The sequence below is a fragment of the Schistosoma haematobium genome, chromosome 1 (assembly GCF_000699445.3).
Source record: "Schistosoma haematobium chromosome 1, whole genome shotgun sequence".
Classification (NCBI taxonomy): Eukaryota; Metazoa; Platyhelminthes; class Trematoda; order Strigeidida; family Schistosomatidae; genus Schistosoma; species Schistosoma haematobium.
This window is the reverse complement of record NC_067196.1, coordinates 65,274,524-65,289,192: the sequence shown is the minus strand read 5'-3', so window position 1 is coordinate 65,289,192 and position 14,669 is coordinate 65,274,524. Positions and strand designations below refer to the sequence as shown.

Sequence of the window (14,669 nt, the reverse complement as noted above, 5' to 3'; positions counted from 1 at the left end):
ACGTACTGTGGGAGAGAACAAACCATATCCCAGTGGAGGAAGAAATCAGGAAGAGGCGCTGGAAGTGGATAGGACACACATTGAGAAAAGCACCGAGCTGCGTTACAAGACAAGCCCTCACATGGAATCCTCAAGGCCAAAGGAAAAGAGGAAGACCAAAGAACACATTACGCCGAGAAACGGAGATAGACATGAGAAAAATGAACAAGAATTGGATGGAACTAGAAAAGAAGGCCCAGGACAGAGTGGGTTGGAGAATGCTGGTCAGCGGCCTATGCTCCATTGGGAGTAACAGGCGTAAGTAAGTAAGTAAGTAAGTTAGGCTAAATTACAAAATCTACCTGCTCTTAAGATAAAGTGTGTGTTAAAGTGTTTGATGTGGCTCATTGAGTAATCAGAAGTGATCATTGAAGCTAAGTAATGTTCTCTCTTTCTTATTTTAACTCTAAATCTCAACCCCAGGTTTCTTAAGTTTTTAAACAGAAGCTTGCCAGAGCATTGCATTATGGCTGATGTCAGTTTGTGTTGAAAACCCTAGGTTCAGCTGACCTAACCCTTACCCAACTCAAAACTCCCGTTTGACTCTTAATATCTACCCCTTACCTTCTTGAATTATAACTAATGTCAGTTTGTGGTAAAGACTTTATGGGTTAATAACCCTAACACTAGCCAAACTCCTAATATGAATGTGTACATGTTAACTTGTCCTTTATTCTATACTACAAGAGATAATTTGACGTATGAGGATTAATTAATCAGATCAAAGCTGTTATTCCACTGTTATTTCGTCGTTTTGCATCGTTAATTGTTTTGTAACTAGGCAGTATTTCTTGACTGACTAATAAGTCAGTCACCCAAGGTCGTCAGTATATTATGCTTTTACTCCATTTTAGCATGTATGATCAACCTGATGATTTTTAAGTATCACAGCCATACAAACATTCGTTTCTAAGTTATACACTTGACCTACTCCTCAATTCTACCTCATTTTTATCTGAATGAAGAAATGTAGCTTGTTTTCAAGCCGGTACTACTATTCTTTATAATTATATCGTTTATTCATTCAATAACCTGTCCAATGACATTCCTATTACAAATTATAACATTTTAATAAAAAAAATAACTTAATTCAACTATATTTTAATTTATTCTAATTACTTTGATATGAATCATTTATTCTTAACTGGCAAATCTTATTTTTTTTCTATTTTTAATTTCATTGGTTAATTAAATAAAGAGATTGCGCGTACGTATATGTATGATAAAATTTTAATCTTATCCACTACAAATATATTCTTTAATGCTACAACAGCGTATAATATAATAAGACGAGTTGGAATAAATACAACATCTGGTTTAAATCGTCCACATTAATGTATTTCTTTTACCAGTTAATCAACAGGATAATTCAAGTTGTTTTAGTTCCGATCACAAATCAATGCCCCCAAGTGCCCTGGTACGGCCGTGGGTACGGAGAGTCCACTCTCCTTCTCAAAGTACTCTCACATAACCACGCGTATACAGCCACTGTCAGTGATGTCCTACTCACTGCCTTCTCGTGACGGGGATGTTGTTTACGAAATCGAGAGGACAAAAAGCGAATGTCCGGCACTTTAACCGGGTTGGTGGATATGGAGGATCCATCTAGGGCAGTTAGAAAACCCTGATTCGAAATCATGGTGCACATATGCTTCAGGATCCTAAGGGAATGGACGGTGGATGAACCTATTGTCGGTCACCGGCTACCATGGGAGTGCATCTTCTAAGGTTGCTCCACTGCCTTGTGGATTAGATGTTTAGGTCAAAGGCTCGGGGTGTGGCCCCCTAAGCAAACCTCCTGTATCGGTTTGAGCACCCGGTCACTATCACAGCTCTCATACAAATCAATGATAACTGCTACTGATCTCATTGTTAACGTGTGACGCAAATGTATTTAGTGCACTTTTGTGCCAATGTTTGTGTGCTCAAATAAATAAATCGATTTTTATTGACTTAACAAAGAACAAACCTCGTAGCAGAATAACATGAATTCATGTATTTCATGGTTTCTCCTCATCTGCTTACACGTACTTACTTACTTACGCCTGTTACTCCCAATGGAGCATAGGCCGCCGACCAGCATTCTCCAACCCACTCTATCCTGGGCCTTCCTTTTTAATTCCATCCAATTCTTGTTCATTTTTCTCATGTCTATTTCCATTACCGATCCGCGCTTTCACATCTGCATCAAATCCACCTTGTTCATCAATGATGCTGCCCAAATATGTAACGGTTTTTACATCTTCCAAATCTTCTCCGTCAATTGTGACTGGATTGGTGCATGCTGTGTTGTATCGGAAAATCTTGCTTTTCCCTTTGTGTATATTGAGACCTACTGCTGATGAGGCTGCTGCTAAACTGGTCGTTTTCTCCTGCGTTTGTTGTTGCGTGTGCGATAGAAGGGCCAGATCATCTGTGAAGTCTAGATCGTCCAGCTGCATCCTAGATGTCCACCGTATCCCGTGTTTCCCTTCACATGTTGACGTCTTCATGATCCAGTCGATCACCAGGAGAAAGAGAAAGAGTTAGAGTGAACAACCTTGCCTGACATCGGTCTTTACCTCGAGCGAGTCTGTCAGTTGTCCTCCATGCACGATTTTACAGTGTCATCCATCATATGAACTCTGTATGATATTGACCATCTTCTGAGGCACGCCATAGTGTCGAAGAAGTTTCCATAGTGTTGTCCTGTCCACGCTATCAAATGCCTTTTCGTAGTCAATGAAGTTGATGTAGAGTGATGAATTCCATTCAATTGATCGTTCCACAATGATCCGTATAGTTGCGATTTGGTCTGTACACGATCTATCCTTACGGAATCCAGCCTGTTGGTCACGAAGTTGGGCGTCTACACAGTCCTTCATCCTGTTTAACAATACCCTGTTGAAGACTTTTCCCGGTATTGAGAGAAGAGTGATGCCCCTGTAGTTATCACACTTGCTGAGATCGCCTTTCTTTGGTATTTTGATCAGGAGTCCTTCTTTCCAGTCTTTTGGTACTTGTTCCTCATCCCAAATCTTATTGAAGAGAATATGGAGTATCCTTGCAGTTGCCGCTACGTCTGCTTTTAGTGCCTCTGCTGGGATGTTGTCCGGTCCTGCTGCTTTGCCACTCTTGATTTGCCTGATGGCCATGCTGATTTCTTGAATTGTTGGTGGGCCAACATTGATTGGGAGGTCCGTGAGTGCTGCTTCGATGTTGGGTGGGTTCAGTGGAGCTGGTCGATTCAAGAGTTCTTTGAAGTGTTCTACCCACCTGTTTCGTTGTTCTTCAATGTTAGTGATTACCTTGCCTTCCTTGCTTTTCACTGGTCGCTCCGGTTTACGGTGATTTCCAGATAGTTTCTTTTTCGTATCATACAGTTGTCTCATGTTTCCTTCTCTTGCAGTCTTTTCCGCCGTTGTTGCTAAATCTTCCACATATTTACGTTTGTCGGTTCTGATGCTTCTCTTTACTTGTTTGTTAACTTCTGTGTATTCAGCTTGTGCCTTGGCTTTTTCTGCTCTTGTTCGACTGGTATTGATTGCTGCTTTCTTGTTCCTCCTTTCTTGAATCTTATCCAATGTATCAACAGTGATCCATTCCTTGTGATAGTGCTTCTTGTGACCCAGGACCTCATGACATGTTGAAGTGATTGCCTCTTTGATCCCCTTCCAGTTGCTCTCCACAGTAGTTCCTTCTCCATTGAGTAGATCATGAAAGGCCTGGAACTTATTGCTGAGGACTATCTTGAATTTGTTGAGTTTGTCAGTGTCCTGAAGAAAGGCCGTATTGAACTTTTGAGATATTGTCTGCATCGTTGTCCAGTGTTTCTTGAGTTTCAATTTCATCTTGGCGACCAGCAAGTGATGATCTGATGCTATATCAGCTCCTCTCTTGGTTCTCACGTCCTCTATAGTCCTCCTGAACGTTTTGTTGATGCAAATATGGTCGATTTGGTTTTGCGTGGTGTGATCAGGTGAAGTCCATGTAGTTTTGTGTATGTGTTTATGTGGTAATATGGTGCCACCTATGACCAGTTTATTGAAGGCACATAGGTTTGCAAATCTCTCACCATTTTCGTTTCTTTCTCCCAGTCCGTGTCGTCCCATGATGTCTTCATATCCAGTGTTGTCCGTTCCAACCTTGGCGTTGAAATCTCCCATCAGAATGGTCAGGTCCTTTGTTGGGCACTTCTCGATGATTGACTGCAGCCTATCGTAGAATTGATCTTTAGCGTCTTCATCGTAGTCGTTGGTAGGCGCATAGCATTGGATGATGTTCATTGAAATGCCTTCTTTCTTTGTTTTGAAGGAGGCTTTGATGGTCCTTGGTCCATGAGATTCCCATCCTATAAGTGCAGTTTGTGCTTGTTTGGATAGCATCGATGCAACTCCCTGTGTATGTGGGGCATTTTCTTCATCATGGCCGGAGTATAGCAGAAGCTCCCCTGAAGCCAGTCGTTGTTGTCCAACTTGTGTCCAATGTGTTTCACTGATCCCAAGTACCTCTAGGTTGTATCTCCTCATTTCTGCAGCAATTTGGAAGACTCTCCCGGTGTCCCACATTGTACGAGTATTCCATGTACCTAAATAAATGGTTGGTCTGGTTGTCAGAAGGGGCATTGACTTCGTGACTTCCGAAGGAACTCGGCTTTCATCATGAGACGTCGTAGTTCTTCTAAATAAAGACCTTCTGACTCCCAGGGCAGAGTTTCAAAGGTTTGAATAATTTTTTCCGGTTAGCTTTTTTTAGCGAGTTAGTTTTCTACAGGATGGGGTCGCTAACCCAATGCCAAACCCTCCTCCTTTATCCGGGCTTGGGACCGGCAGTAGCTCCCGGAGGGACTCCAGACGGAGTTTCATCTGCTTACAACCTAAAAATATATCTTCAATCATTAAAACGGAACATACTTTATCTCGGAAAATTCTAAGATGAATGGAGTCGATGTATCGAGATGGAATAATATGAAGAGACAATAATACAGAAGAATCAACATTGTTCAGATGTTCCAGATTCTAAGTGAGCGAACGTCCTAACAGTATTAATTATTCCATATTGTCCATCTCTGTATATCGACTCAATTCATTCTAGACCTCTCCGACATAAAGTATTTACACTTGTTTCTTTTCATGATTAATACTATAATTTTAGGTTGTAAACGGCTGAAGAGAGACTATGAATTCATGTTATTCCACTACGACGTTTGTTCTTTCGTTATCCAAGTTTATAAACAGGAACAACTGTGTAATGTTTTCATTGATAAGATTGTTCAGTTTCCGACCACCATTATGTTAAACATTAAATTCACACTTCATGTGCCTTAGTTATCACCCACGGGGTAATATATCACCAGTACTTATAGACAAAAATATATATCTCAAAGCCAAACATATAAATCTATACTTGGTTATCACTGAGTTGCATAGATTGACTAAAAAAATCCGTTGATAAAGAGTTCTAAGTATACTTATTGTAAGCGTCACAGATTTATACATATATCTGTGCGAATTGCCAAGTTTATAATTGACCGATCAATGAGTAGTGATCAGTGTCATGTTTATCTAATCCTCTTGTTGATTGTATTCTGCCGATCAAGTTGTAGTGTGACGACTAATCTGAGTGGTCCAACATTATGTGTATTATCCTTTAACGTTAGTTGGTTGAAAAACTCTCTGAGCTTCAGTTTCGTACTACTTGTTACTTGTCAATCAAGTGTATCTGTAACTCTCAAGAAAGTTATACTTCCTGTTCTATTGGAACCCGAGTCATTCAGTAGACTATTTCAAATCACTCAGCATCACGGTATAGTACACAAAATGTCGAGCAACTCAGGTTAGTGGCCACACTGCAACTTGATTGATAGGGTTCGGTCAGTGCTAAAAGATTTGACATAGATGACGTTGGTCGCTACTCAATGGCCAATCTATGTACATATGTCAGTCTTGCAGGAAGTTAATCAATGCTCAGACACCTTAGTGGTAACATTTCAGACAGTAAGATTGTATGAGAGGGGTTCGAATAACAATGGAAGCACTGGTTCCCTCAAGTCTAAATCGTATTAGAAATATGTCTAGTTGTTCTTGCTGACCACTTTCAACCATCTAACAAATGGTCAAGTATGTATGTTCACTTAGTTATCATATTAAACATTTTTTGTTATCCCATGAGCTTTTTCACTATCTCCTGCAGTTGATAGTGAACTCTTTCTCTTTTTTCATTTATCTCATCTTACAATCTATCCTTTCAGTCATTTAGTCAGATAGATCGATTGAGGTCATTTACATCTAGTAAATACTCTATAGAACAGTGAATGGAAAAGCAGACAGATAATGAGAGTGTTAACCTTTTATGAAATAAACAAGCACATATGTTTATGACTCATTGTAAAGTTATAATTTCACGAAAGGTTCATTTAGAAAGAAAGGGAAATTGAAAGAAAACAAAAAGAGGAAATAGATTGGATGTTCGAGTGAACGAAATAGGATTAACTTAGTTTATGACCATGTAGTTTCTCTTCCATTTCAGTATTATTCATGTAACGAAATAGCATTGTTTCTTTTTTAAAAAAATTGAATTTATGAAGAACATACTTTACTCTGATTTGTTCTCAATTACATTTTTCGTTATGAATATTCCATATTATGTGAGTAAATAGTTATCCAACAAACAAGTGAAACGATTAATAAGTGATTAAGAGAGTAGAAAAATGTGATTGTACAATTTTCGTAGTTTAACCTACGAACTGGTATTAGCTAGACCACCATTAAAAATCTGGAAGCACTAGACGATTATTTCATCCTAGTATGAAACTATTCAGAAGTGTACATCCATGACTTCTTATCCGAAACCCAAACCCGTGACCCTTGGTCTCATGCCCTATGCTTAACCTCTAGACCACTGAGCCGGATGTGGAGTAATGGATTCAAACTACTCAATAGTCTCTTACTAGGATGAAAGAACCGTTCAATGCTACCAGCTTTCCGGTGGTAGTTTAGCTAAAATACGTTCGTGTTCTTGATAAGTCTTGCGAATTGAACGCTATATTCGTTTCCTAAGCTATTCTGTAACCCCCAAGCTGGAACTATACAGCGACCTGAACAACAAGAGAGAAGACGCAAAGTATGCGAGAAGTACTTTACTCCGAGGTTCATTTCAATACAGAAAATACAGGGTTTTTATAATATCCTAAATGTCCTTGGGTTGCTAGAAGATTCTGGAATGCTACTAAACATAGAAGCAGTGTAGCAATCAGCCAATCAGACCCTCTGCATGTGACGTTTCGCTTCCTTGATATTTTTGGCTAAAACTTCAAGTGAACGCTGATTGTATGAAACGCTTCTTAGTGTTTCCTGATCCTTGCTTGTCTTTTGCAAGAAATTTTCTGGAGCACTCCAACAGTTCTTAACAATGAAAATAAGAAATTATTTTATGAATAATGAGTGGTTTGTTGAATATGCATTGATAACTTTTTTAGTCTCACTAGTCAATAGTCGAACACCGTGAAAAGGATACCTAACAAGAAACTATACCAATAGTCAAGTACAGAATGAGTCCTAATTATAGAGAACATTGTTCAACTTACTTGTTCATACTGATGATTAATTTCAAGTGCATAAATCCAAGTACTATTTTTCTCATGATAATTTCAACTGCATCCCATATGGTCATATTTAATGTTGTGCTTCCACGTGATCTTAGTATTTTGTATGCTTTTCATACCAACAGCCTGATATTTATTCGTTTATCATAATAAATATTTCATAACATAGTGCTCTTTTTCCGGTAATAATTTTAGAAGTTTCCTCAAAGTATTTCACACCCACTTTAAATACAAAGCTGTTTTTATCACTTGTTATTTTAATATAAGCTTTATTTACATTTCGTCTTGCAAATTATCGACGTTATTCAATGCATCATTTTATTTTTGTTTTAGCGCAGAGACAGTATTCTACAAAAAACTGTAGAAACAATAAATCTAAGTTGTATCACTGAACCCACATCTTTACCTACACAAATTCAACCAGAAAAAAATTCATTATCATCATCTGTAATAAGAGATCAATCTGATTCACAAGGGGAAGAAGAAACTTCAGATTCCCCTCAGAACTCACAAAATTTTAAAGAACAGTCACATCCTCTAGCAATGGGAATAATAACTGGACCTAGTAGTCTTCATGTAGCTTCATGTTTAAGTTTAGCAGCTGGTGAAAGGAGTGCATTAAGCATGGCAAATCTATGCGTTGATCGAGATGGTTCGGATTTTGATAAAGTAAGTGATACTGAACAAAATGAACTAGGTTCAATTCATCAATATCCGTGCATAAATTCACTACATCGGCCTCGTCCACTTACATCAATTAGTGCTCGTGTATCAGATGCAGATATTACAGATGATGATCATCATTCAGTATGTAGTCAACGAAGTAGTACTGCACGTTCCATATCAAACATTTGTCGTCATGGTCACAGACATCATCATCGTCGTCATAATCATAATAATCGTCAAAATCGTCCTCGTTGCCTTTCAGCAATAGATCCTTACATGATCTATAATCAAAATGGTGAAGAGTCAGACAATCAAAATTCTGTCAATACTAAATATGACTCTTATCAAGCAGATAATCAAGTCAATCCTCATGGTGTACATTCAAAACCACAGACGTTTCGTCGACTTGTAAGTTTTTTAAAAAAAATATTTTTCATATAATAAATCATTTCCTTAAGATTTGTAATCATCAATATAATCTAGTTAATAATTTCGAAATTTTGTCTACAAAATTTATTTTTCTATATCAAGGAATAAAAAGCAAAGAACAAAATCAATCCGCTACACTCGTTGGTTTTCAGTTTACTTTTCTTTACTTTCATCTACTTGAAAATCAAATATATATATCGATGAAGGACGCGACTACACTTTCTGTGCACAACAAAATTTTTAAGAATACATTCCCTTTTGTCTGTTTAACTAGAAATATTTGAATATTAGTAATTTATTTATTAAAATGCATTTGTCTGTTGGTTAAAAAGGCAAACAAACGAAACAGTTAGTTTATCAAAGTGTAAAAAAACTTATAGGAATTTCTAATATAATTTTAAAGTATGTTACATAATATGACTTTAAAGATTCCACATATTGCCAAATTTATTGGAATACGATAAAAATTTCCTTGAATTATATTTTAGACTCTCTTCTTAACACGATCAAATAACTTATCAACATACAGTTTAAGCTAAAACTGAGATTACTACTTTTAAAGTTTAAAATTATTGTTATCGAAAAGACAGTGAATATAAATGAATTAGTCAAATTACAAACAATTTCCTGCGACAGTATATATATTTTAAGTGATGTATATTCGAATACAACACGAAGTACCACTTAACTGAGGACTACAGACGCTCCTGATTACCAAGTAACAACCAGTACAAAACGTAGGTTCAACAAGTCCTTTAAACTACCTTTAACCAGTTAGCGTCAATTTATAATGCACATGATGTTGAACCACGCAGATTAATGGACAAAATACGATCAACAACAAGAGGATTAGATGAAAATAACACTGATCACTACTCACTGATCAATCAATAGTAAATTCAAATAAAATTCTACTAATCAAATTGTAATCATATTTAGTTCTAGTGAGTTTGTACAGGTCTATTCTCCGACTGTCATCGTTACATGTAAATTTAATGTTAAAATCAGTAAATAATCAACATCATATAAAAATATTTAACATCATATTGACAATTATTATTTCAACTTGAAAGTTCCATAATATTAATATTTATGAGAAATTACTGTCATCTGTCCTCCTCTCCCTACTTCATCCAATTACTGAAAGATACGACATAAATAACTAAATAAAACCCTTTAAATGGTTTATAATGGGAAAATAAGTTTCATTAATATGTAATTAGTTCAACCGGACGAAAAAAACATCTTTCTGTATAACTTATGAATTCAAGGTTCATTTAAAATAATATTTAACTAACAAGAAAAAATTGAGTTAAGTCAAATTGACATCATTGAACTTATTATTATCATTATTATTATTATAAACACAGTACGATTGATCAATCAAATTTCCATGCTTTCAGTTATCTGTGTACAGCTCATAACGTTCACACACATACACACAAATGAAAATTCTCCTACTCCCTTCAGCGTTACAACAACAAAAATAACCTGCCAGGATGATGATTAACTTAGTCTAATCATTATCATTAACAACAAGCTATTGTTCTGTTACAGAAAGCCAAAGTAAAATGAGATAAATAAAATTAGATTTTCATCCTTTTTAAATAATAATAACAATAAGGAGAGGAAAAAGAATGAGAGAGAGAAAGAACAAAAAACGGTCACTTCTAAATTAGATTTTCTATAATTGAATAAAAATAAATTCCATTGAGGAATCTATTTGTTTATTTGATATATTAGTCTAGAGAAGAAATATCGATTTTTTGTGATTGGTTTATTCCCCTATTAGAGATATTTTCTCTCAACTGAATTATTTGATCATGAAGCTTTCATTGTCATTCTAAATAAAGCCATTAAACATTTGTGCAAAATTCAAAGTGAAGTGATCTATTCGAATTACTTCACATTCTACTAGGAGTTGGTTTTTTTAAGACAGGTTTTGACTTGTTGTTATCAACAATTGTCTTGTTATTCTATGTATGTTTATTTTGACCAATTTTCCTCTCTTGACCTGATTCTTGGACTTATCGTTGTTGATGTCTTTCCAAATTGGTCGATAAGTTCGTTCAATTTCGATATGCTTATTGATTCCAGATTGACCTGAGTGCCAAGTTAACTTGTTTTTTTTGTTGCCATTATTATTACCATTTTTTATGACTCATTTAACATTTGCTGTAGGTCAAATTTTGTATATAAATATATTTATTTTACGGAAAATAACAAAACTACTTTTTATAATCGTTAGAAATCACTAAGTCTTATGAGTTTAATTCTTTTTATACACATAACATTACTTAAATCAGCGCGTAAAGATATTTCTGGTTAGATGATTTATTGAAGTTTTTCATTTAGAAAGTACTATTTAATCATGAAAAACAAAATAACTAAAAACCTGCGAAAGAAAAAATGATTAGGAAGTAGGTGTTTTATTTTGACTAGGAATTGCTCAAGCTGTATTACCTATTCATAATACAATAAAAGATTGATAGTGACAGTAGAAAACGCTTTTTTAAATTCACAAATTACTTTTAATGTCATCCTATTATTCCTACGCATAATTTTCTGTTGAATTAAATTCAGGAAAATATCACAGCAAACGTGGAATTTCATTAGTGCAAGCCAGTACGTTTTTTTTCTTCATGTGTAATTGACATCCATTCACACATTTTATCAAATTTGGTATATAGCTGTAACCAAAATCCAGAATGGGCATTTCGTCCAGTTCTGAACTCGTCAATTGAACAAATCTAAATCCTAGTATTTATGTTCACACTGAAATTGAAACCTGGTACTCTTTTCGGCAAATACCAAGTGAGTTATTCAGACAGCCAATAACTTGTTCAGAGAATGTGAAGGGATTATAGTTCATAGTTTTAAATATCGATAACAGTAAACTACAAACTATTATTAACACACTCATATATTTTTTTTCTTTTTAAAACAAAATAAAAATTGCATAAATCAACTTATAAAGTGCTCTTCTTTACTCTTCACTGACTTCAATATTCTTTAAGTTTAAATAATTAAATCAACTGGAGAAAAAGACTGGCTTCTTATTTCGATCATTATCGAATAACGAAGATTCGTAGTGACAATGAATTCACTCCCTAGTACACACTATATCATAGTAGCTTCGATATTAATATTCAATTGTTTAAATTTCAAAGAATGTGAATAACTTCAAAAATCTCAATCATTTTCTTTTTATCTTTTTTGTAGACAAAAATGTTAGTTATGATCACTTAAGGTAAACATATATAACATGTAGTGTTTAGTTGGGTTTTTTTTTAAACTATGTAATCATTGATGAAAATCTTCATATAATAAATAATCTGAAATTATACAGAAACTAAATAACTAGTATTATTTTTTCTTCACTGAATCCATATAGAAAAAATTTATGAATCACGTAATCACAGGTCAACTGAACAGAACAATTAATTCTGGTTGGAAAAAAAAACCTTTGAAGATAATTAAACATGCGATAACAATCAATCAAAAACATAATCATCCGGAACGAATTAATTTAACTCTAGTGGAATAATCTTTTTTTCCGAATTTTCACTTCTAATTGTAATAGGTAGTGATTATCTAGTATAAAATAACAATGAAATTTCCACGATTGAACTTTCTAGTTGAATGAATGTGATACTATCATAATAACCGTCATTTTGATTGGTTCATTTCAAACCACAATGACAAATTTAATTTAAGAATAGAAGAACTATTGATTAAAATATCACAATTTATAGGGTTTTTTATTGTTCTCCTTTTTATATTTGGGAAATAATGAAAATGAGAATTTTCGTCAATTCTCTGTTCTTAATTAAAACGGAGCAAACTCAAGAAAATAATCAATTTTATCTGTTGAATTTTTACTGTTTATTTAGAATCTTCTGATTAAAGTTTTCTAACAATAATAATAATTAACTTAGTCGATCAAAGTTCCTTTATTCATCCCACTTCACTCCATTATGTTGATAATGGAAAGTTTGTTCTAATAAGAATTTCTTCAAATTGTAGTCTTTTTCACTAGGTATTTGTCATTTCAGAACCGAATATAACTCTCTTCTCCTCCAGTTATTCAAATAACATGTTTGATAATTTATTTGTGCAAAATATCCAAGTTAAGCGTTTTCAATTTGTCATTCTATAATTTGTATTAATACTGCTTTAAAGTATTTGGAGAATCAATAAGTGTCCTGGTAATTATTCTGAAACGTGTCATAAAAATATAGGCATACATAATCGAAAATAGCCCCTTGCATATGTGCCATTCGTTTTTGACTTATTAAAATAGTCTAAGACGTTATTTGGTCTGAGGTGGTCAGTAAAATAAACTGACTACAGGTTTCGTACTATTTATCGCTCGTCAGCAAGGCATACCTGGAGTTTTAAATGAACCGATGCTTACTGTGGTATTTGAATCGTAGTTTTCCAACTTTATATTGTGAGACGTTTCCACTCGGAATGCGACTAATATTTTTTAGAACTGTGATATTTACAACTGATTCAATACTTAGTAGTAACTAGCGTCATGATTATATAGTCCTTTATTTATGATCGTATTTTATTGATCGAGTTACAATGTTGCCATTCATCTAAATGAATTGACATCAGGCGAGCTATGTTTTGATGTTGATCATTGGAATTAAGTTAGGGCTGGAGTCTAGGCAAAAATAACATCAATCATCACTCAGTAATCACTCAGTGCAAATTCCCTGAAACATCTATTGCTTAAAATAACAAATATTAAAATCTATTATAAATACATACTCTAAATATTTATTTTCAGTCAGAGATTCGAAGTACTGCACTAAACTTAACCCTATTTTTATATATATTTTTTCAATTAAATATGATTTCTTGTAATATCTTCAAAACAACACCAGATTATCTATCGGTAACTTTCAAGAGAAATACTATTTCAACTTTCTAGTTTGATTTATTTACTTAACATTTCGCGATAAATACATATATTTCCTTCTTCCCTGAATTATATCACGAATAATTGAAAATGAAATTCTGTTGAAGTATCATTTTCTAATATACATGAGAAAAAGTACTTTTTTTATCAATCCATAATTCATAATAAGTTTTTTTTAATATTTTAATGAGAAAAACGGTACCTGTTCTTATGCTTTAATCCCTTATTTTCTATAAATATTTCTTTTGTTTTCAGTCAAAGCATCATTTGGATGAGGCCTATCATTTAGTTCGTGAATTAGTTATGACTGAACGTACCTACAAAAGAAATCTATGTGTGATTTGTACAGTAAGTTATATAATCTTGTTAGTGTGATTTTTTTTCTTTTTTCATGGTTGTCATTTTACTCTATGTATGTTGGCAATAAAAACCCAGACTACCTAGTTATTTTAGCCCTGACATTTTAAGAAGTCCTCAACGACTTTCATCAACTTATGTTTCCTCGGTTGTTCTCACTTTTGACTAGTTACGTTTTTTACTTGTATGATACTGTATAAACAGAGACATTTTTAGCTTACCCAAACATCAAACTTTTGCACAAAATCCTGATTTTCATCTTCAGCACGTGTGGAATCATTGTTTAAGTATTGTTTATTAGTCTCATTGTCTATGTAGTTCTCTATGATCCTATTTCGTATTAGAAAAATATTCCGACTGCCTGTAATATGTAATGACTTAAGGCAGCCTCAAAGCATAACATATGTTGACTTTGTAGTTGAGCATACACTAGAAATGAATATCGGTTGGTAAATCTGTTACCTCTGAGAATAGTGATTTTACACTAAGGATGATAAATACTGTAAGTCTATTGACTACAATCTAACAATTAAACCAATTTCAATTTGATCACGTGATTTGTAAACATAGTTTGTTTAATTTTTAACAGACTATTTTTCATAGTTTTATTACAGTTCGTTTTTCAAATGATATCATCTAAAACAATGTAATATGTTCGTGTTATTC

At 34.3% G+C, this 14,669-nt stretch overlaps 1 protein-coding gene across 1 annotated transcript in view; it reads left to right on the top strand.

Annotated features, from left to right (window-relative positions):
• The window catches only part of MS3_00001877 (uncharacterized protein), a 121,222-nt gene that overhangs the window by 82,883 nt on the left and 23,670 nt on the right, over nt 1-14,669 (top strand). The window contains exons 13-14 of the mRNA XM_051209383.1: nt 7,955-8,695; nt 13,902-13,994. Of these exons, the coding sequence (XP_051074836.1) occupies nt 7,955-8,695; nt 13,902-13,994 (834 nt within the window). The remainder of the gene's footprint in view (nt 1-7,954; nt 8,696-13,901; nt 13,995-14,669) is intronic.